The sequence below is a fragment of the Lutra lutra genome, chromosome 15 (genome assembly GCF_902655055.1).
Source record: "Lutra lutra chromosome 15, mLutLut1.2, whole genome shotgun sequence".
In the NCBI taxonomy this organism is placed as follows: domain Eukaryota; kingdom Metazoa; phylum Chordata; class Mammalia; order Carnivora; family Mustelidae; genus Lutra; species Lutra lutra.
Genome location: NC_062292.1, coordinates 22123078 through 22145112, shown reverse-complemented (window position 1 = coordinate 22145112; position 22035 = coordinate 22123078). Strand labels below are relative to the sequence as shown.

The following is a 22035-nucleotide window of genomic DNA, read 5'->3' as shown; positions in this document are numbered from 1 at the left end:
AAGCCCACAATCTATTTGTCATTCTCTTGTCAATGTACATTTGAGTGGTTACAAACAGGGCTGCTTTGAACACTCTCATAGATGTGCTCTTGGTCACCTATGGAAAAATTTCTCTAAGGTATGTATGTAGAAGCAAAATGGTCAGGTATTAGACTATGTAAATGGTTAACTTCACAAGATAATGCCAAATTGCTTTCTATGGCAAACTGTGTTATCGGTTTATAACCCCACCTATAAATGTCTTTTTGATGCACATCTTCATTGATACTGTCGTTATTTATTTTTCAATCTATTAGATGTAAAATGGTATTCACCATGGTCTTAGTTGATCTTTTATGAAATTAAACACCTTTTCATGTGCTCAGTCACATCCTCTTAAAATATCTGATTGGCCTTTTTTTCTTTTTTTTTAAAGATTTTATTTATTTATTTGACAGACAAAGATCACAAGTTGGCAGAGAGGCAGGCAAGCAGGCTCCCTGCTGAGCAGAGAGCCTGACGCGGGACTTGATCCCAGGACCCTGGGATCATGACCTGAGCCGAAGGCAGAGGCTTTAACCCACTGAGCCACCCAGGTGCTCCTCTGGTTGGTCTTTCGCTTGTTATTGTACAGTACAATGATGAATAGAAGTGGTGATAAAATAGGCATCCTTATTGAGTTCCTGGTTTTTAATGTATATATACAACTTAGTCTTGCTGCACTATCATTTTTTATATAATGTTGCATTTAGCTTATCAATAGTGTTTTTGGTTTTCACATCTGTTACTATGCATGATGAGTCTGTAACTTACTGAATGTGTATGATTCTAGTATCAATAGATGTTATATTGGCTTCATTAGAGCTGAAGAATATTCACTCATTACCTAGTCTTTGGAAGAATTTGTATGAAATGTTGAAATAGTATGGTCCTTGAAAAAGAAACATCTATAGATGTGGGCTATTCTATCAAAAAAAACTACTTACTATTCAACACTATTGAATAAGTCTATGTAGCTTGCCTATTTCTTCTTTGGACAATTGAAGAAAATTGCATTTTTCTAAACCTTGATCTATTTTGTCTAAGTTTTCAAATATATTAAGAAGTTCATCATTTTCAGCTCTGCTTTATCTATGGGTTAGGACTCCTTTTCAATCTTTTTTTTGTCTATTTGTGCCTTGTGTTCTTCTTGTTCAATTATGCCAATTTTATTGTTGTCAGGAAAACAACTTTGACATTGTGACTTTTTGTTTTCTAATGCATTGATTTTTTTCCCTTGCCTGTATCTCCTTGCTTTAACATCAGGTTACATACTTATGTTTTTTCTTTAATTTAAACATTTAATTTCCTGTAGTACTATTTCTGTTGCACAGCCCTATTTTTCCAAATGTGGTACTTATAATTAGATTCTAAGTATTTATTTTTCTTCTTTCATCCAGGAGTTTATAAAACTTGTAAATATATGATGTTAAAAAATTTAACCTTTATTATTATTGACCCCTTATTTCTGATTATCCATTTAATACCGATTTTTAAAACTTTATTGTGACTTATTTCACACTTAGTACATGGTCAATTTTTGCTAATATAAAATGTTTAAGAATATTCTCTAATTGCTGATTATTTTAAATTTGTCCATTGAATCAATTTTGTTGATTGCATTGTTCAAATCTGTGTTTTCATTCACTCTTTGGCTTGGTTTATTTATCAATAATTTAGAACTGCTGAAATCTATCTTGTTCAGTTTGTTGGTTTAGTCTAGTAATTTATACATTTTGAGGTCATTTTATAAAGTATATACAAATTTAAAATAGTTCTACATTTCTAGTGAATTTATCCTTTTATCATTATTTAGGATCCTTCTCCATCTTTAATACTACTACCATAAAATCGAATTTTGATTTAGTATCACTAAAGCTACAAAAATTTTGTTATTTGCCTGTGTGTTTTCATCTTTTAAAAAATCCAGCCTATACATAGCTGATTTTAAAAACCTAATCAATCTTTCATTGAACTGGGTTTAGTTTATTCATCTTTATTTTAATTAGCATTACTTGACCTGTTACTATTTTCTTACTAATTTTGTTCCTCCCCCATCCTAATTTCTTTTGTTCCAAGTTACTGTCGTCCTGTCCCACTATTTTAAACTTCCCTTTGCAACGATTCATTCTATATTTATTATTTTAGCAGTTACTCTTGAGATTTTAATAACACATTTTAAGGTTAAATAGTATCTTAACCCACTTTCTGAATAATGAAAGCACCTCAAAACACTTTAATTCTAATCATTCTCCTCCCATCTTAAAAACTACTATCTAGTTTCTCAATTACATCCTATTTTAGAAGTCCACATTCATGTTGCATAAAATGTTTATTTAACAGTTATATACAATTTTACTTCTTATAAACATTTAATTATGACTGTTTTATATTAATAACACTTTTAATTTACATGTTTATCATTGCATTTGTTCACCAGTTCAATTTCAGATCATCCTTGTGGAAACATTTTTCCTTTTTGAAGAACATCCTTTTTGCACTTCCTTTATTGAAGTTCCGTTGATGGCAAAAATCTGTTTTTCATCTGAACATTTCAGTTTTGCTTGGCACAAATTCCAAGTTGATAATTAGCTTTTCCTCAGAATTTCGAAGGCATTATTCCACCATCTTTTGGGTACATTGTTGCTATTGAGAAGCCTACTAAGTACGTGACTGTCTGGCCTTCATTATCTTTTCTTCCTTTGAATGCTTTTAAAATCTAGTGTCTGGTATCTTGCAGTCACATTACTTTGGGTTTAGGCATGGATTTGATCCATGTATGCTTGAAATATACGGTGCTTCCTGAAATTATGACTTCATGTTTTTCCAACAAATATGGAAAATAGTTATCTTCAATTATTGCCACTGCTCCATCCTCTATTCTTCCCTCCAAATACTTCTAGTCTTTGTAATTCTTCTCTCCATATCTCTAAATTTCTCTTAAATATCTGTATTTCCTAGCTCTTTGTTTCTCCCTGCTGTGCATGGGGTAATTCCTTTAGATCTCACTTCCAGTTTATTTATTGTCTCTTCAGTTAAGTCTAATATAATATTCAACATGTCTGAGGGTTCTTTTTTCTTTCTAAATTTCAAGTAACTTATTTTTCTTTTTTAGCAGTTGTTTTTTAGATTTGCCTCTCATTCCATCTTTCATCGATGTCAGTGATGAGACTTTAGAGAACTGAATTCAAAGTTTATTATTTCTATAGGTTCTTTCTCATGCTAGTTTCACTTTGCACCTGGTTATCTCTAGTCTAGTCATAATATTGCTTTATCTTAAGCCATGGAAATCTTGAGCCTATATCTTGCTTCTGCCAGGAGTTATAGGATACTATAAACTAAGTAGCCACTTCAACTGTCTTGGCTAGGAGAGCATCTCAGATTCAGATTCATCTCCTTGTTTCTAGTCCAAGGCAACCGGCATATGAATGTACTGCAATTCGTATTGGCCATCTGACCAACCACTGTCCACTTGCATGCTTAAAATAGTATTCAGAATTCCCAACTCAAAATGCGTTCGTTCTTCTTTGTGGGTGAGTAAAAATAGAGGTATGATTCTCAGAAACTTTCCCTACTTTCTTTGACCTAATTAATGCATTCAAAAATAGATTTTATTTAGGATTTTGTTGTTCTGCAGTACCTAGTATAATGCACTGTTAGAAGTAAGGTCTCGTTAAATATATTAAAACAGGTAAGATATTCTAATCTGAGAAAACGCATGATTTATGGTAATCCTTAATAATTCAAACCTTTCTGGAAAGGTTTCCTACCCTTTGGCTAGAACTTGATCAGTCTTTTGGAACCGAGTATACATCAGAAAAGTCCTAGAGTCTGAACTTACCCAACAGGTTGTTGCCCCACTTGGTAGAAATTTCATTTATTCTATGACTAAGATATTCAGTCAACCCTGACTATTCACATTTTTAATATCCTGATCAGTATGTGATCCCGATCAACAGGACTAAAATCTACGAAAATAAACCACCATTTTGAACATTTTTAAAAATAGATAATAAGGATTTGTTACATGCAACTTCTATCTATATGCATGACTTTATTTTTGGAAGCCTGAGCCATCTATAATATAAGCAGGGCTAAACAAGGCAGCTGGTGATTTCATTTTAGTCAGAAACCTAATAGGCATTATGGCAGCAGAGGTAGCTGCTCTGGTCTTAAATGCAGATGAACTGTTTGCAATCTTTATTATTCGTAATGGTTGCTCAGTGTTCTCTGGTAGATCAGGAAGCTGTGTCTCACCCTAATCACTGAAGTAATGAAAGGAGATACCCGCAGCAAGGACTGCAACTGCAACTGCTGCAATCACACCTACAAGTAAAACAAACACAAAACAAATGGAAATGGGATGAGCAAAAGAAAGGCTTAACTGATCCTAGGCTCTGAAATGTAGGCAACCAATGAGCCTAAACAACAAGATACACCTGCATAAACACATATGCTTACACACACATATATACGTATTAAAAGCCAGCTAAGTCTTATGAGGAAAATACAGCAATAAGTTGAATAGATGGCAAAGGTTGGACCAGTAATCATGTACTTTGCCACTTACCAAAACCTTCAAGAAAAAAAAAAAAAAAGAATCTCTCTTACACACATGTGCACTCACACACATCTGAGAGGAAAACTCACACATACTTTTTTTTTTTTTAAGATTTTATTTATTTATTTGACAGAGATCACAAGTAGGCAGAGAGGCAGGCAGAGAGAGAGGAAGGGAAGCAGGCTCCCTGCTGAGCAGAGAGCCCAATGTGGGGCTGGATCCCAGGACCCTGAGATCATGACCCGAGCCAAAGGCAGAGGCTTTAACCCACTGAGCCACCCAGGCGCCCTTCACACACTTTAAAAGGTTTCTATAAATATCCACACTGACATTCCAGCTAGCTTAAACCAAAAGACAGTCCCAATGGGTGGTGGGTCTCAAACATGACAAGGCAAAGTCATTTGTATAACTATTCAAACTAAAAAACTCAGATTCCACCATTATAAAATCTAAGAATTAGTAAGTTTGTGTTGGTAACTTCTAGTTTTACTTATTTTTTCCTGATAATTTTAAGTTAATCAAAACAAAACTGACAGAGCAGTCCAGACACAGACATACACATACATATGCACTTCAGTACCAAGAATTTAGGTAATTATCTAATGAGTAAGTGCCAAGAAAGATCTTCTGACTTCTCTCAGTCAAAAATCTTAATGCTTATAAAGCATTTCTCAAACCAGCATTACACTTAACAGTCTACATTTTCTTTAACCAGTAAGTCTGAACAACATTAAAGTGATTGCCATGCTTCTTGGAGCCTTTAAAATTCAAAGCTCATTACGAATTTCCAGACTTGAATTTGACTTTTTTCATAGAACATGTATCAAAATCTTCTACAATAGCAGTTCTTCAAAGAACACCAATCTGGAAGGCATCGGTCCAATTATAACTGATTCTTGAAACTCAGTTTTTCTTGCAAAACACAAAAAGTGGGGTGCCTGGGTGGCTAAGTTGTTAAGCATCCAAATCTTGATTTTGGCTGAGGTCATGATCTCAGGTTTGTGAGATCAAGCCCTCTGCACTGGGCGTGGAGCCTGCTTAAGATTCTCTCTCTCTCTCTGTTCCTTTCACCCCCTCTAAAAACAAACAAACACACCAACAAAAATAATAGGAAGTGTCATGTTTGAGGGCAACTGCAATAATGCATTATTTATGAATCTTTCCATCTCTTCTATCTCTAGGATCTAGCACTTTCCATAATACTCAATAAATATGGGCTTAATCTAGCACATCTAAGAAAGCAAAATGTAATGGGAGATAATTTTAAAACAATGAGAAAACTCAAATCCAAAGTACCATCTTTTCAATTTTATAAGAGATATTAAATACCTATGTTTTGCTGAATTTTCAATATTATTGTAGCTTTAATTGGTTGTTTTGGTTGTTCATCATCTGTGTTGTCCAATGAAGCTTCGGTATTCACAGAGTAACTCATACAAGCTACAAGAGGATAACAACAATTAATCCTAAATAAAATGAGTTTTAAAAAAGAACATCATAAGGAACATATACAATGAGCTCCATTTTCCTTCAATTTGACTTTTTTTTTTTTAAGATTTTATTTATTTATTTGACAGAGAGAGATCACAGTAGGCAGAGAGGCAGGCAGAGAGAGAGAGGAGGAAGCAGGCTTCCCGCTGAGCAGGGAGCCCGATGCGGGGGCTCGATCCCAGGACCCTGGGATCATGACCTGAGCTGAAGGCAGAGGCTTAACCCACTGAGCCACCCAGGCGCCCCCAATTTGACTTTTTTACAACACAATTAATTTGCTCATTATCAAATGTAGGTGAATTAAACTTCATGGAATATATGTAGGTGAATAAATGGAATAAATGTAGATGAATTAAATTTCATGGAACAATTTTTTAAATACTGTAATTAAAGACAGTTATCAATAATAGCAAACACAGTAAACAAGTAATTTGTTTACCATATGGTAGTAAAAATAAACTGATACCAAAAATCAAACCAGATATGAGCAGGGTAACCTTCATTCTTTTTTTTTTTTTTTAAAGATTTTATTTATTTATTTGACAGAGAGAAATCACAAGTAGGCAGAGAGGCAGGCAGAGAGAGAGGAGGAAGCAGGCTCCCTGCTGAGCAGAAAGCCCGATGTGGGGCTCGAACCCAGGACCTGGGATCATGACCTGAGCCGAAGGCAGCGGCTTAACCCACTGAGCCACCCAGGCGCCCTGAGGGTAACCTTCATTCTTAATCGGAATTAATTTCTATCATCCTTTTTGATGGCTTGACAATAATTTCAAATAATTATATACTAATATTAAAAGCGGGGATTAGCAACTGCCCCGTGGGCCAGACTTTATGTGCCCCATAAAGCCTAAAATATTTACCATTTGGCCCTACACAGAAAAAGTTTGCTGACTGCCTCTAACCTGAGATTTGAAATATAGTAGTCCCCCCACTAATCTGCAGTTTCAGATACCTGCAGTCAATTCAGTCCAGCAGCAGATGATCCCTCTTCTGACACAGTATCAAGAAGGTCAACAATGCCCTAATGCTACGTCACAATGCCTGTATCATTCACTTCATTTCATCTCATTATGAGACATTTTATCATGTCACATAATCGCAAGAGGGGTGAGTATAAATACAATCAGATATTTTGAGGGAAAGAGCACATTCACATAACTTTTATCTACTGTATATTGTTATAACTTCTATTTTAAAGTTATTGTTTTTAATCTCTTACCATGTCTAATTTATAAATTAAACTTTATCACAGGTTCGCATATCTAGGAAAAAGCATGGTATACCGAGTTCACAGTATATAGAAAGGTACTATCTGCAGTTTCAGGCATCCATTGGGGTTCTTGGAATTTATCCTCTGAATATAAGGGGGTCAACTGCATACAAGCAAAATATCATAAATTTGACCTTGAAACAACTCAACGTTAAACAAGACGACCACCTTATCTCATTTTACAGATGGAAAATAAAACCTGGAAAGTTAAGTTCATATTTGAGGGTCATGGGCGGCAGACTGAGAATTCAAATACAAGTTCTCTTTCTGTTTCATTATGCTGGTAATAATTTATGTAGATTAGCTTAGCTGAATTTATTTAACACTGATTAAAAGTGTTTGAACTAAAAACATCCTTAGACCAGAAAAAGGAAAAAAAAAAAATCCTTTTTTTCCCTAGTGCTAAAGAATCTGACAGAAAATCCCAGCATTAAAACAGAATTATGCTGGCTAAAGCAAGAACAGAGGGCTCCTCAAGCCAGACTCCCTTCATTCCCTCAGAAGTGGTAATCAAATGCTATTTTATAGAACTCTAGAGAGATGTCTGAAGGCATCTACTCCATATTGATCTTTCTATTTACAGAGAAGAGAACCACAGAGTGAGAGACATTTAAATTCAAAGTAAGAGAGCTTATTGCTTGGATTTAAAATGTTCTTATAGACATCTCTGTATTTCAATATAACTTGCAAGTATGATACATAAACTTATTAAAACACGTATCTGTGATACCAAAATGGATGAAAGAAAAAGAAAAAAAATGCCTAATTTTTATCAATTTCCCATGAATAAAAGTTTACTGTCATTTTCAGAAATCATCTTTAGTAACTACCTCATTAGAATCCAGGGTATGACCATTCCTTTTTCCCCTCTTCAAGCATATGATGAAAGTACTTTAAAAACAAATAAAACCCTCTGCTCTTTTTTTTCTCCCATATCATATTGGTTGTAAAGGCCAAATATTCTTATTATGAACTGTCTCTAGAACCAATCAGTCTTCTATATTTCCACAGTTTCTAGTTTTCTTAAGGACTATAACACCTTAGTTCTAGATTACATTAACCTACCAGCTTCATATTTCCCCTAACTTTATCTATAGATCAAAAAGTTGAATGAAAAATACAGTTTTATTCATGTTAACACACTCATAATTTTGGTTTTTCTATTAGTAAATATCAGTACCAAAAAGCTTTTTTGGGGGACACTAAAATCTTTATATCAGACAACAAATGCAGATAAAAATAATGGATGAAGCATGAATTACACCTATTTGTTACAGGATCTCTTTTGAGTACTTGTATTTAAAGAGCACAAAAATGGTTTTGTCATGATATATTACTTATACATTTAATATTGAATTATTATATACGAAAGTCATGCTCTAGTATGTCAAATGTTCTGCACAAGTAATTTACTTCTATAAAAAAGACATTTCATTGCTCTATTTTCATTTTTTTTTCTCTATTTTCATTTTTAATCTGTCATACAAAACCATATTGAATTGATACAAATCAGAAATTTTACTGAAGCAGAGCATTTTTCCAAGGATGACTAAGACGTTGTCATAACAATTTATTTATGTCTGTTTTTGGTGGGAGCTCCTGGGATTTTAATTCAAATCTCAGACTGATGTCATTTTACTAGTGTCTGAAATTTAAATGCAAATAACATATGATTCAATAGGAAATTAGATCTTAAGCATTCCTTAAAACCAGGTAATTTTCACTTCAGACAAGCCCCAAATTACTCATGTAAGAAAGTAACCTTTTTGAGCAACTGTCAACAAAAGAGAAAACAAAAGCAATAATGAATGAATGCTAAATTGTAAATGGGTTCAATTTTATGATAATTGATAGTTAGGCAAGACTATTTAGATGCTTAAAATACAATGTGAGAACTTGAACTCCTTAGTTGTCTTCTTTCCCATCCCTGAATACTGAAGTAGTGAGATTTCACTATACTAAGTGATTTAGTCATAAAAATACATGTTCATTATTACTGCCCTTTCCTTTATAATTAAATTATCAATGTTTAACCAAACAACAAAAATAAATTAGTTCCGTTATCAAGACAGAATTGACAAAGATGAGTTTCACCAGATTTTAAAGTTGTGTCTTCAAATTTTAGCTGATACTATAGATAAAGTGCATCTGAATTATTAACTTAATATCTAGTAGGAGATGACTAATGTATCTAAGAAATTTTAAAACCATAGTTACCTCTCACCTTAAGTGAGTCATTTTGACAAACAAATTGTTCTTCATCCCTTAAGTCATTTAAAAGTATGTTATTTTAAGGTACTTACCTGGCAAAATATGTATTTCAAACATAGCAACTACTTGGCAAGTATATTACAGAACAGAAATAATTAAACAACAATCAGCAGATAAGAGCATCAAATACTTAGAAAATAAGCCAGATTCTTATAACAAGTTAATAACCCTAAATGTATAGATATGAATTGATTTTAATTTTTGAACTTGAACATCTGAACTCCACCTTTTACAGGGTATTATATAAGAAAACCCTAATTTCAAATATGTAGGAAAATCTATATACTATAATATATTATTTTTACACTTTAATGTTAATATTTTTTATTATAATTCAGAAAGTTCATTATTTAGAAGTTTGATAATACTAGTTAATATCACCTTACAGTTATGTATCTCTTTTGTTTAGAAAGTATTTTCCCTAATATTTGTACTAAATTCTCTTAACCTCAAGAGAAGTTGGGGTTCAGAGGGGACTTAAAGTTACACAGATAAAGGTAGCATACCTGGACTCAGTTAAAATACTATCTTCATAAAATCATGCATCTAATATTTTTGAGTAAATACATAAATATTAATTAACAATCCATTATTTTATTACTAGCAAAATAATATATTTTGAGTAATTAATGAATGAGTAAAGAAGTGAATGAGTAAGTGAATATAATTCTAAACAAATAGGATGTTATGAAAAATCACTTAATTTTCTCTTAAAATGTGTTTTTACCCTAAAAAATATGCTAATTACCAAATCATTCCTTCTAATTCAACAAATACTTGAAAAAGGAAAACTAATACAATTCTACACAAGTCATATGCTTGGTCACCATACAACTGATGCCAGTGTTCAATTCCTGAAAAGCCTAGAGTTACTTTTACTATATTCATCCTTCAAAATGAACTCACATGTCACCTGCTCTCAGAAACTTTCTCTAATCCCATATAAGGATAATCCCTGTGCTAAACATTCTGAAAATTCTGTTCATCCCTCTCCTACAGAACTAATCACCTAATTTAGAGTAACCCATTTCTCTGTACTTCTCTCTATACTGTGAACTTCTTGAGAGTCAGGACTGTATATTTCATCTTTAGAATCTTAATGCTTAATACATAATAGGCAATCAAAAATAGTAATCAATCAATCACTCAGATGGGATTTATATAAGTTTCAAAAACAGGGAAGAGTCCTTAAAGAAGCATACTTAACATAATGAAGTAGTATCTTTAATACATCATATAATACTAGAAAAATACATAATCTAGAGATCATAAGTTTGATACAGCATACATTCAAATATATACACCTAAACTTTCCACAAATTGCTGTGTTGTTTCCTTTGTGTTTGTAATATTAAACTCTTCCTATTCAGTTTATCTAAGTCTATACTAGATTACCAGCATAAAAAAAAGAAAGAAAATAATTTTAAAATATCATGTGAAATATACAAATAAGTCCCAATATTAAAAACTTAGAAAAATCAAAATCCACAAAAAAGACTAATGAACATTTATATATCATCTAGGATTAAAAAGTGGGTTTTAAATACCTCATTTACTAGCTCATACTAATACTTAACATGGTACGGTGTTAATGATAAAGCTTACTGAAGGAAAGGTGTGAAATAGGATTAAGATATATTTAGTATATATATAAATGATAAAAACAATTTACTAAAGAATAGCATTAAAATTTGATAATAATAACCAAGAAGTATATTACCTTGAGTTATAAATAAGTCTTTTAATTATTTGCAAGGATATTTCAAAGAATTCCAAGAACCATTCAAAACTCTGGAGCTTTTAATATATCTGGGATTATCCACTGAATACAGAGCATCAATTTATACAATAGACATCTATTTTTCAATTCAAGTGAAACATAATGCAGTAATAATAAATAATGAGAAAATGGAAACAGTTTGCTAAAACTGAAAACAGTAATGTTAAAATCTGGTTACTGTAGATTGTTATTGCTAACCTACAGTCAAAATATTTTCTTCTCATTAAATAATTAACAAAAATCACTGGAAACTTTAAGATTTTAATCATTAATGTTAAGTTCTTACTTTTATGACCTTACAACATGCTCTGCATAATTAACAGTGCATATATATTTTATCTTCCAAATCAGGAAAGGAAATTTCCTTTTAAGGAAGGGTATCTGGTCTTTGATTTTTACCTATTACATTGCCTTGAACAGAGCAAATGCTTAATAAATATGTAACAGACATACTAAATCCTATAAATTAAAATTAATAAGTCTAGTGCTGCATACTGTAATATGTTTTAAATCTTCTATGCTCCTTATAATGTTCTGAAATATCTCACCATAGAGCTGTGACTATCACACCCTTTTTTTTTTTTAATTTTTATTTTTTTCAGCATAACAATATTCATTATTTTTGTACCACACCCAGTGCTCTATGCAATCCGTATCACACCCTTTTTAAATGTTCATGTTCAGTTACAAACCTTAAAAACCTTGTCTGGCTAGATGTAAACTTTACAATTTTTCAAGCATAAAATAAGTGACGAAAAGATGTACTATATTTCCAAAAAATGATCTATTTTTAGTATGTGTCAGTCAATTATTAACAAATATTTAAGAATACCTATCATGTTTGAGGTATGGAGCTCAGATAGAGAGATAAACATTCTAGGTACACACTATCAAAAATCTGACAGGGGTGCTTGGGTGGCTCAGGCACTTAAGCATCTGCCCTTAGCTCAGGGCATGGTCACAGGGTCCTAAGATAGAGCCCTGCACATTGGGCTCCTTGCTCAGTGGGGAGCCTGCTTCTCCCTCTCCTCCCCACTCCTACACTCCCTTGCCATCTCTGTCATTATCTCTCAAATAAGTAAATAAAATCTTAAAAAAATATATAAAATCTAAATGAAATCTCTCTCTTTATACTTCTTTATCTGATTTTTAAAGTAAACTACAAAAATAATTAGTCAAAAAATTTAAAAAAGTAAAGTAAGTTGTGAATAGGTCAAGTTTTGTATACAGTACTACCCTTTAATCTTTCATGAATGTAATACACACTAAAAGTGACAAGTAATTCAAAAAGAATATGAAAACCATCTATTATGATAACAAATCCAAGATTCTTGCCAAGAAGGAGAAATTATACCGACAGAAGCAAGATGAAATTAAACCAGGATAATGTAACATCATTCCCTTAAGTACAAAAAATTTTTGAATGATGCAATGAAGATGGCCATGCTAAAATAAATATGTAGACCATGGAAGGTAGTAGTTCCATAGTCCGTGTTGGTTAGGTCCCATTGAAAGGAATTGTTAGAAAAAAGCACAGACTCTAGAACCAAATTGCTTAAGTTTAAATTTTAACTCCACCATTTACCAACTGTGTAACCCAGGAAAAATTATTTGACCTTACTGAGACTCAATTCTCTCATCTGGAAAATGGGACTAAGAATAGTATCTATATCATAGGGCTATTACAAGAATTGAGTGATTTAGTATTTGTAAGGTTCTTAAAACAGTGCCTATACACAGTAGATTCCATATAAATAATAGCTAATAATATTATGAGAGTATTAGATTGACTTCAGGGTAATGCCCTTCAAGAGAGACAAACCAAAGTATATTTAAAGAAATAGTTTTTAATCTTTCTTAGGTCACCAACCCTTTAATAGTTACAGAACTTTATCCAGAAAAAATTATATCATTACTTTTAAGTGGTTTGTGGACCTCCTGAAAGCAAGTTATGATCCCAAAGGTTATGGGTAGCACAGTTTTAAAATCCCTAATCTATAAGAAGACAAACAAGGTGGTAAGAAAGAATGAGGTCTGGTAACTATAATAAAGAGACCAGTTAAAGGACTATACAAATATTTGACTTCAACATACTTAGAGCATGATAGTAGTCCTCAAATGAAAAGCATGGCCTCAATAAAAAAGTACTCAACTCCAGATTACTGAATAAGGTGTTAGTTATTGGAAGGAAGACTAGTATTCAGAATAAGGAAGAATACAGTCTAAGTCCCCATCTCCTAGGAATACAGATTTCAATGTTAAAGAAAATGAACTAGATTAACTCTAATGATCTCATGTAAAATTCATTCAGATTATCAACAACAGAATGGGTCAAGAACTACTGGTAGGCACTAGAGACAAAAGTGAAGAAAATAATCAAAAATCCCTATCCTGATGACTCTACATCTGGTTGGCAGAGACAGTGTGGCCACTAATCTGGGAAATCATTTTTCAGAAAGAAGCAAACATGTTTACCAGTTTACTTTCAAAGTATCTATCAGTTAGGGAATATACTATAGCTATCTCTTAAAAAATAATAGTTTTGGGGGAGCCTGGGTGGCTCAGTGGGTTAAAGCCTCTGCCTTCGGCTCGAGTCATGATCCGGGGGTCCTGGGATCGAGCCCTGCATCAGGCTCTCTGCTCAGAAGGGAGCCTGCCTCCCCCCTCTCTCTCTGCCTGCCTCTCTGCCTACTTGTGATCTCTGTCTGTCAAATAAATAAAATGTTTAAAAAATAATAATAATAATAATCTTTTTTTAACACAGCTGCTGTTTTAACATCAGATACTGAGCAATTTTAAATAAAGTATTTTTTTTCTTTAAAACAAGCTTACTGTTCCACAGCATAATTAACACTAACCTGGAGTTGTTGAAAAAAAAAAAACAAAAAAATAAACTCACTAGTCTCAAACTAACCTAAGATTTTACTGACAGACTTGATATTCGCCAACAAAATACTTACTTATTATTGTAACGAGTATTCTGACTCAAATACTCTTATGGTGGGAGGCAGGAATTAGTTAAATCACAGGAGAATAATTAAGAAATCAGAAAAGACTTAAGTATTGCTATATTCAAATTTTATAAACTTCCATATTCAAAAACTTAAAGACTTTCTACTATGATAGCAGAAATTTTAAATTTGATAAACAGCTACATACTCAGTATTTACTGATACTTGCAAATAATTATTTTTAACACATATTTATAAATGTTTCAGGAAGTCTGTCATAAACTTACATACTTATTTATGGATATGTTTTCATAACCTACTTTCACTAGATACAAAACAAAAGGAAAGCAACACAAAACAAAATAAAAGCAGCCTTCTAAATAGAATGTAGGGTCAAATGTGAAAGTGATGGCTAGGAGGAGAAACTGTTACATAATTAGATAGTATGGCAAATCTATGCTCTATAATAATAATCTTGATCTAATGTTCGGAACTGCCAATTTCAGCTTGGTATCCCAATTATATGAAGGGGTAAGAAAATAAAGCCCACTAGTATCAAAGAGATGTCTAATAAACTGTTTAAAAATGCTTAACCAAATGATTAATTAAGATAGTGAATTTTAAGAAAACTTTTCTTACAATAAAAGAAATACCTAAAAGCTATGTATTTCATTTAAAGCTGAACTTGTTTTATGAAGATCTACTTGCTAGGCTTAGAAAAACCTTAAGCAACTTAAATTTTGGTAGAATTTCCCAGGAAAACACTGACTGTATGTTTCTATCTGTAGAAATTAAACAGACACATTTTTAAACGCCTCAAAAATAACAAACAGAACTAATGTTAAAGAAATCTAAAGACAAACTAGATGTCTTAAAGGTCATCTAGCAAAAGTCTAATCAGGTTCTTAAGTAACATTATATAATTACCTGTGTTTATTTCCTCTGCAATTTCCAAATCTTCTATTTGAATCATATGATCTAACATCTCTATAAAATGGTCTCTCATTTCTTCGGCTGACTCATCACCAAATTTATAATCACATAACATTACAGTGGATCCCGGAATGGGGACAAAAACTCGGTGAGGGAGGATATGAAACTCTTTTTCAGAATCTGAAAGGAGAAGGAACATTATCAATATTTAGATAGGTCTGTAACTAGCATCCATGATATATTTGTATATGAAATAAATATTAATAAAAATAAAACCTAAAAGGTCTTTTCATGTCTTAATTGATCAGACACAGAATTGCTCTTGCTGAATTCTGCTTTACCTCAATACCCCTGGCCTCTGTAAGGGACTCAATTATACTCCTATAAAATATAAACTTAACCACTGCCTTCAATGTGAGGATATTGTTATTTATACATTATTTTTTTCTTTCTTTCTTTTAAGTTATATATTCTAGTATTATCCACTGTCCTATGAAGGAATACCCAGAAGAATTTTGTCCCTGGTCTCAGAAATTGTTGTTTTTCTTGTTTAACGGTACAAACACTGCATTTTATAAATAATTCTCTTCTTCATGCAAGTTTGGAGTCAAATTAGTGGCCCACCTATATCAAATGTATAGGACAATTTAACAGCATTCCTTTTGCTCTAATCTTACTGCTGACTTCATCTTACAGATCGAGCCCCCTATATCAAGCATGTGTAAGACATCAAGATACATGTTTTCTACACTACTCTTACTACTAACTCCATCCTGCTTTCTTTTTCATTTTCCTCTTGCCTTGTTCTTATTGCTAATATTTTTTATCTTGCTAAGTTGTAATACCTTTCTGTTAACAGCCTTAAAGTATCCTTAGAAAAAATAATCTGAAGCTAAATAAACAATAAATGTTTCATTCTTTGAATACTCACAAAATAAAATACAGTATTTCCCCCAACTTCTAACATTGTCACTGCTCTACATAAACATGTAATTATTGTTTGGTTCAACACCATCATCCTACTGAACTATTAACAAAGAGATTTTGTGTAAAGAATCACCTCTTTCAGCAATGGATATGATTAAGTTGCCAATGAAAAGATCAATAGAAAACTAGGGCTCACTTTAAAAGCAATCTACATTTCCTTGTCAAACTAGTGGTAGCTCTACACAATTACAAACAGAAGATGACGAAGAATGCCTTAAGTGTCACAGAAAATGCTATGACTTAAATTATGCGTTTCTGCCAGATTCTGCTTGTCATAGGAGAACTGGGAGAATTTTACTCTTTGACCAGACTGCCTCCTAGCTATAATATTATATTACTGCAATTTTTACTGTAGCATGTATATTGTCCACCCATTGAAATTAGGAATGTATTATTTTACTTTGGCCTACAGTTTCTTAAAAAAGGTTAAGTTCAAAACTTTCAAAGATGGCTACAATATGTATATGTAATTGGCAGGCAAAATTTTAAAACTATTTCAAAGTGCATTATTCTATTCTAGTTTTCCTGAAAAAGAAATAAATATGCTTGATATAAAATCAAATGTTAAAGCAGTGTTGCAATAATTTTACTCACTGAAAAATAGAACTTATAATTTTCAAAGTTAATTATAGTTAGTTATAATTTAAATTATAACTAATTATAGTTAGTTATAATTTAAATTATAATTTAAATTAATTTAAGTTATAATTTAAATTATAACTAACTATAGTTAGTTATAATTTAAAAAGTTAAATTAGCCATTTAGTAGCTAAATAAAATCAAGTTTTCTGGTTGATCTGAGGTTAAAAATAAGAGGATCTTGTTAAAACAAAACAAAACAGGGACGCCTGGGTGGCTCAGTTGGTTAAGCAGCTGCCTTCGGCTCAGGTCATGATCCCAGCGTCCTGGGATCGAGTCCCACATCGGGCTCCTTGCTCATCGGGGAGCCTGCTTCTCCCTCTGCCTCTGCCTGCCATTCTGTCTGCCTGTGCTTGCTCTCTCTCCCTCTCTCTCTCTGACAAATAAATAAATAAAATCTTTAAAAACAAAACAAAACAAAACAAAACAAAACAAAAAAACAACAAAAAAAAACTCCTCATAAACCATTCTAAGAAACCTTTAGGAATATTCCCATAGCAGAGCATCTAGTTAAACACTATCTGAATAAGTTCAAAACAGAGGAAAAAAATTCAAGGTAATGTAAGAATTGGTTTTTTACTGCTTAAGAACAGAATCCTAACTCATACTGGAGTATTATAGAAAATTGTGACTAGTTGATATCGGAGTTGATTCTTGAAGGATAAATTAGACATTTGTATGAAACAAAGAGAAATGCCATCCAGGGAGCAAAATCATGACCAAAGGCAAAGAGGAATACAATTATGTTCTCAGAGGACAAATGGTATGGATGGATATGAATATAGGAATGGAAGAAGGTAAGAGTCCTCAATTTTCACAACGAGTAGGTTATCTGCTGAGAGTAAGTTGGACAAGATTAAATGCAGGCTGAGAGAAGTTCTGGAATACTTAAGGGGAATCTGAGAAGGAGAAGACCATAATAAGCTAAGGGATGACTGGACTTCTTACATTTTTATTGTCACTGGATAGCCAGAATTCAGACTATGTTTATTTTAAAGATTAGGAATGTAAAGTTAATATGCCCTTTGCAGACTTCCTTAGGCATGCAAAAATACTCTAGTTCAGGTTAATTTCATGGCATACGTTCTACATTTTACCATATTACAAATCTGTAAAATCTTACCAGTATAGAAGATGACCCAAGTAAAATAAAGACCAAATCTAAAATCTAACAATTTGGTATACATATGTTCAACTTCAAATTTTATGTTTGTTTGTATTATTACACTCACAATTTATTCTTTTATCTTGATATCTTAAGATCAACTAACATGTTGCTGAAATAATTCTATCACTAAAGTTTAAAAATATATGTACTTATATTTGCTTTCTTTTTGAAATATAATGATACACTTTCCCAAAATTAAAGTTAGGAAATTTTAAAGACAACTATCAACTAAGTCTCATTCTTTATCATCTCCAATATAATAGTAACTACCACTTACTAAACATATAGCTTACCAATTTGTACTAGGAGCTTTACAAACATCACCTTTTTAAATTTCACAACCTCAGAGTATCTACTGTAATCCCTGTTTTCTAAGTAAGGCAATGGATACTTGGATAGACTAAATCATTGGTCTAAAGCGACCCTGCTAGTTGCAGGGTAGACGTAGAACCCAACCAAGTATGTTAGTCATTTTTTTTTTTTTAAGATTTTATTTATTTGACAGACAGAGATCACAAGTAGGCAGAGAGGCAGGCAGAGAGACAGGGGGAAGCAGGTTCCCTGCTGAGCAGAAAGGCCAATGTGGAGCTCGATCCCAGGACCCTGGGATCGCAACCTGAGCCGAAGGCAGAGGCTTTAACCCACTGAGCCACCCAGGTGCCCCATTCCAACAAACTACACTGACCATTCTCTTCACACAGGCCTTAAAGGTCACTCAACTACCAGTGAAATTTTTATTTAAAAAAAAATTTCGGGTAAGATTAGATGATAACCTTATTTTCTAATACATCATATTTAATGTATAAGTATCACAACTGTGATACTTATATCACAGAGCTGTGAGAAGTAATTGTAGTGCTTGAACATCAGCAAAAATTTAAAAATACTAGCTCACTCAATATAAAATAATACCAAGATAGTCATATAATACCAGTTTACTAAGCACCGTTAAATGGAACAGAGTATTGAACTAATGTGTGTAATGGGGGGGTTTGGCACTAACAGTGAGTACAGTTCCATGTCTCTGAAAATCCTAAAATTCACAGTTCAGTTGTAGCACATACTGTTGCTCAGTAAGTGAAGTAATGTTTAGCACCACAAAGAGTTACCACATACCGAAAGTTAAGTAGTAAAAACAAGGCCTCCCTGACATGAGGATGATATGCTGAATGGGTGCACTGACCAGGTTTTACATACTTCCCAAAACAAAATTCTCAATCTAATTGCTGCATGTAAGACTCAAATTCATGTCTCAGAAAAACTATATATTATTAGTAAATGGAGCTTCAGAGTTATTTGTGAGTACAGGAAGGACAAATGTTAAATCTGGCAATTATACTAATCTATCACACTAGGAATATAAAAAAGATTATGATTAGTCCACCAAACCTAATATACTATCAATATAGGTAACAAGAAGTTCATTCTACAGTTACACAGAGTTTTTCCTATTAACATAAAAATATTCCCTTAACAAGCTAATGTGTGTGTTTCAATTATGTACATATTCAACTGTGAATTGCAAGTGCACTCAAACCTGACTGGTAGGAAGGCAGAGAAAAATGTGTAACTTCCAGAAGCATACTCAGTATTATAATTGTGTTTTTGAGTAAAAAAATTATTATTAATACAAATTATAGAAATGGTATAGTTTACACATTTCAAAATGGAATAATATAAAAGGTTAAAATACCATAGCCCAGGCTTTTTAAAACCTAATAAAGTGTTAGAGTAATAGTGAGTATATAAATTAGTACTCAAAAAAATTTAGTATGAATAGAGAGATCAGTTCCATATATGCCACAATTTATAACTATTAAAATTTATTATAAATACTTAAACTAATAAATATTTTTATTTTGAATAATTTTTTTAAAAATCTCAGATTTAATTAAAAATATTAGCTTTAAAATGTTAATAAAAGGGTGCCTGGATGGCTCAGTTTAAGTGGCTGCCTTCGGCTCACATCATGATCTCAAAGTCCTGAGATTGAGCCCCACATCAGGCTCCCTCCCTGCTCAGTGGGAAGCCTGCTTCTCCCTCTGCTGCTCCCCCTGCTTGTGCTCTCCTCTCTCCCTCAAATAAATAAAATCTTAAAAATAAAATAAAATAAAAAATAAATAAAAATATTAACATAGTTTACCCATTCCAGCAGAAATTTATGCAGAATTTTTTTAAAAAATCCTCCCTGAGACTGTTAAATGTTGACAAATTTGTTATTATACAGGGTTCCAAACATTTTTTTTGGATGGCAATTGAAAAACTAAGAAAATTCATTCTCATTCACTAAGAAAAGTAAAGATGCCATATTGTCATAAAAAAGATAGATCTGGGTAGTTACAAAAGATGACATATCTATTATATTTTGACATCCTATTACTCTATCAATTGAATACACGCAAAAAATATTCTTAATTTTATACTCATAACTTTTTTTTCTGGTATTTCATTCAAAAGCAGATCTTCAAATAGCATTTCACAACGATCTGCAACTGTATTCAATATATCTCTCTTCATTGCCTATGAAAAAACAAAACAAATTACAGTAAGAAATAAAACCCATTACTTTAGATTTATACTATTTTATTACCACCCTCCCCCAACATAATGGACTTTCCTATATAATCATATCCACCAAAATAACGGATACATCATTCCATTTTTTAATATCCATTTATTTAATATACTTACTAATCCATTAACAGTTTAATAGCAAATTCGCCTCACCTTCATTTAAATAATTAAAACCAAATAAATTAATGAAATTTTCCATCTAAAGAAATACAGCTAGTGTTTCAAATTAGGAAATGTATAACCATGATAAAAGTGCCAGTCATCATTTTTAAAATTTCTGAATATCCAGATTATAGAATACTACCTAATAGTATTTCCAACGAATACTTTTCCTGTTATTTAAAAAGTTTAATTTCCTGCCAAAGAAATGATTTCAAATGCACTAATATATCACAATTGTGGAGCACTAAATAAATTTGTATAATCATCAGTTTAACAAAGGCATTTTAAAACAGATATCCTACATATGAAAATCTTGGGACCAATTACATGGTATATTTGGACTAGCCAATAGATTGGGACTTGATTATCAGTTAAATTCAAATCCATAATTATGAAAAATTATGATATATGAAAAATTTTAGGATTTTTGAATGTTACATTAACATGCTTCTGTTTTTCATATACCAGTTATTCCTTGTGTACCTGCACAGCATCTTTAACCTTGGGTTTATTGCTATGGATATAGGCTCTGCATTTCACAGCACCCTTAAGGTTTACAGAGCCGCTGCAGATCTGGACTGTGGCTGTGGATCTGTGGTCTGAATTCAGAAGCTGAAAGACAAAATCTATTTAAGTTCTAATAGCCAACAATTAACTATATGAAACACTTAGACATTATATAAGCCATTTCATGAAGTGAGAAGAAATTTTTGACTGAACCAAGTGTTTGAAAATATTTCTCATAAATTATTAAAAGGCCTTCATACTCCTCCTTACTAAGTTATATATTATTTTCTGAGAATTTTAAATGTACTCGGAAGTTAAACACAACTACATCTGAATCTTTTCTTACTAACATTACCATCTGAAATACCATTACTTATTTAAGATATTCACTAAAAATATATTATTTGCAGATTACTCATATACTGCTAAGAGGAAAAGATGTATAAAGAAGACATATATGTATATATATATATTTGGTATATCATCTATCTAGTAGGAGATACAAGATACACAATATAAGATTTACACAAAAATAACTAGAACACAGAGGTTGTGATAAATTTGGTAAAATGATAAGCAGTGTAAAGACACTCATTTATTTAAACACCTTCGACACTTAACTCCCAGGCTAAAAGTAATGCTATATGTTCCCCAGCAGCAAAAACGCAAGTTACTGTGGTTGTCACCAGAAAATGACATTAGTGGTTGTAAGTAGTCACACTT

At 32.3% G+C, this 22035-nt stretch overlaps 1 protein-coding gene across 4 annotated transcripts in view; it reads right to left on the bottom strand.

The window, feature by feature from the left end:
• Positions 1–3103: 3103 nt before the first annotated feature.
• ODR4 (odr-4 GPCR localization factor homolog) overlaps positions 3104–22035 on the bottom strand; it is a 44549-nt gene continuing 25617 nt past the window's right edge. The window contains exons 10-14 of one of the 4 annotated variants that reach the window (XM_047705667.1): positions 21289–21417; positions 20499–20589; positions 15270–15455; positions 5909–6019; positions 3104–4344 (exon numbers count right to left, since the gene is read on the bottom strand). In XM_047705667.1, coding sequence (XP_047561623.1) covers positions 4277–4344; positions 5909–6019; positions 15270–15455; positions 20499–20589; positions 21289–21417 — 585 coding nt within the window. In that variant the 3' untranslated portion in view covers positions 3104–4276. Of the gene's footprint in view, positions 4345–5908; positions 6020–15269; positions 15456–20496; positions 20590–21288; positions 21418–22035 lie in introns of those variants that run through there. The other 3 variants (XM_047705668.1, XR_007123168.1, XR_007123169.1) reach the window with 3 other exon arrangements.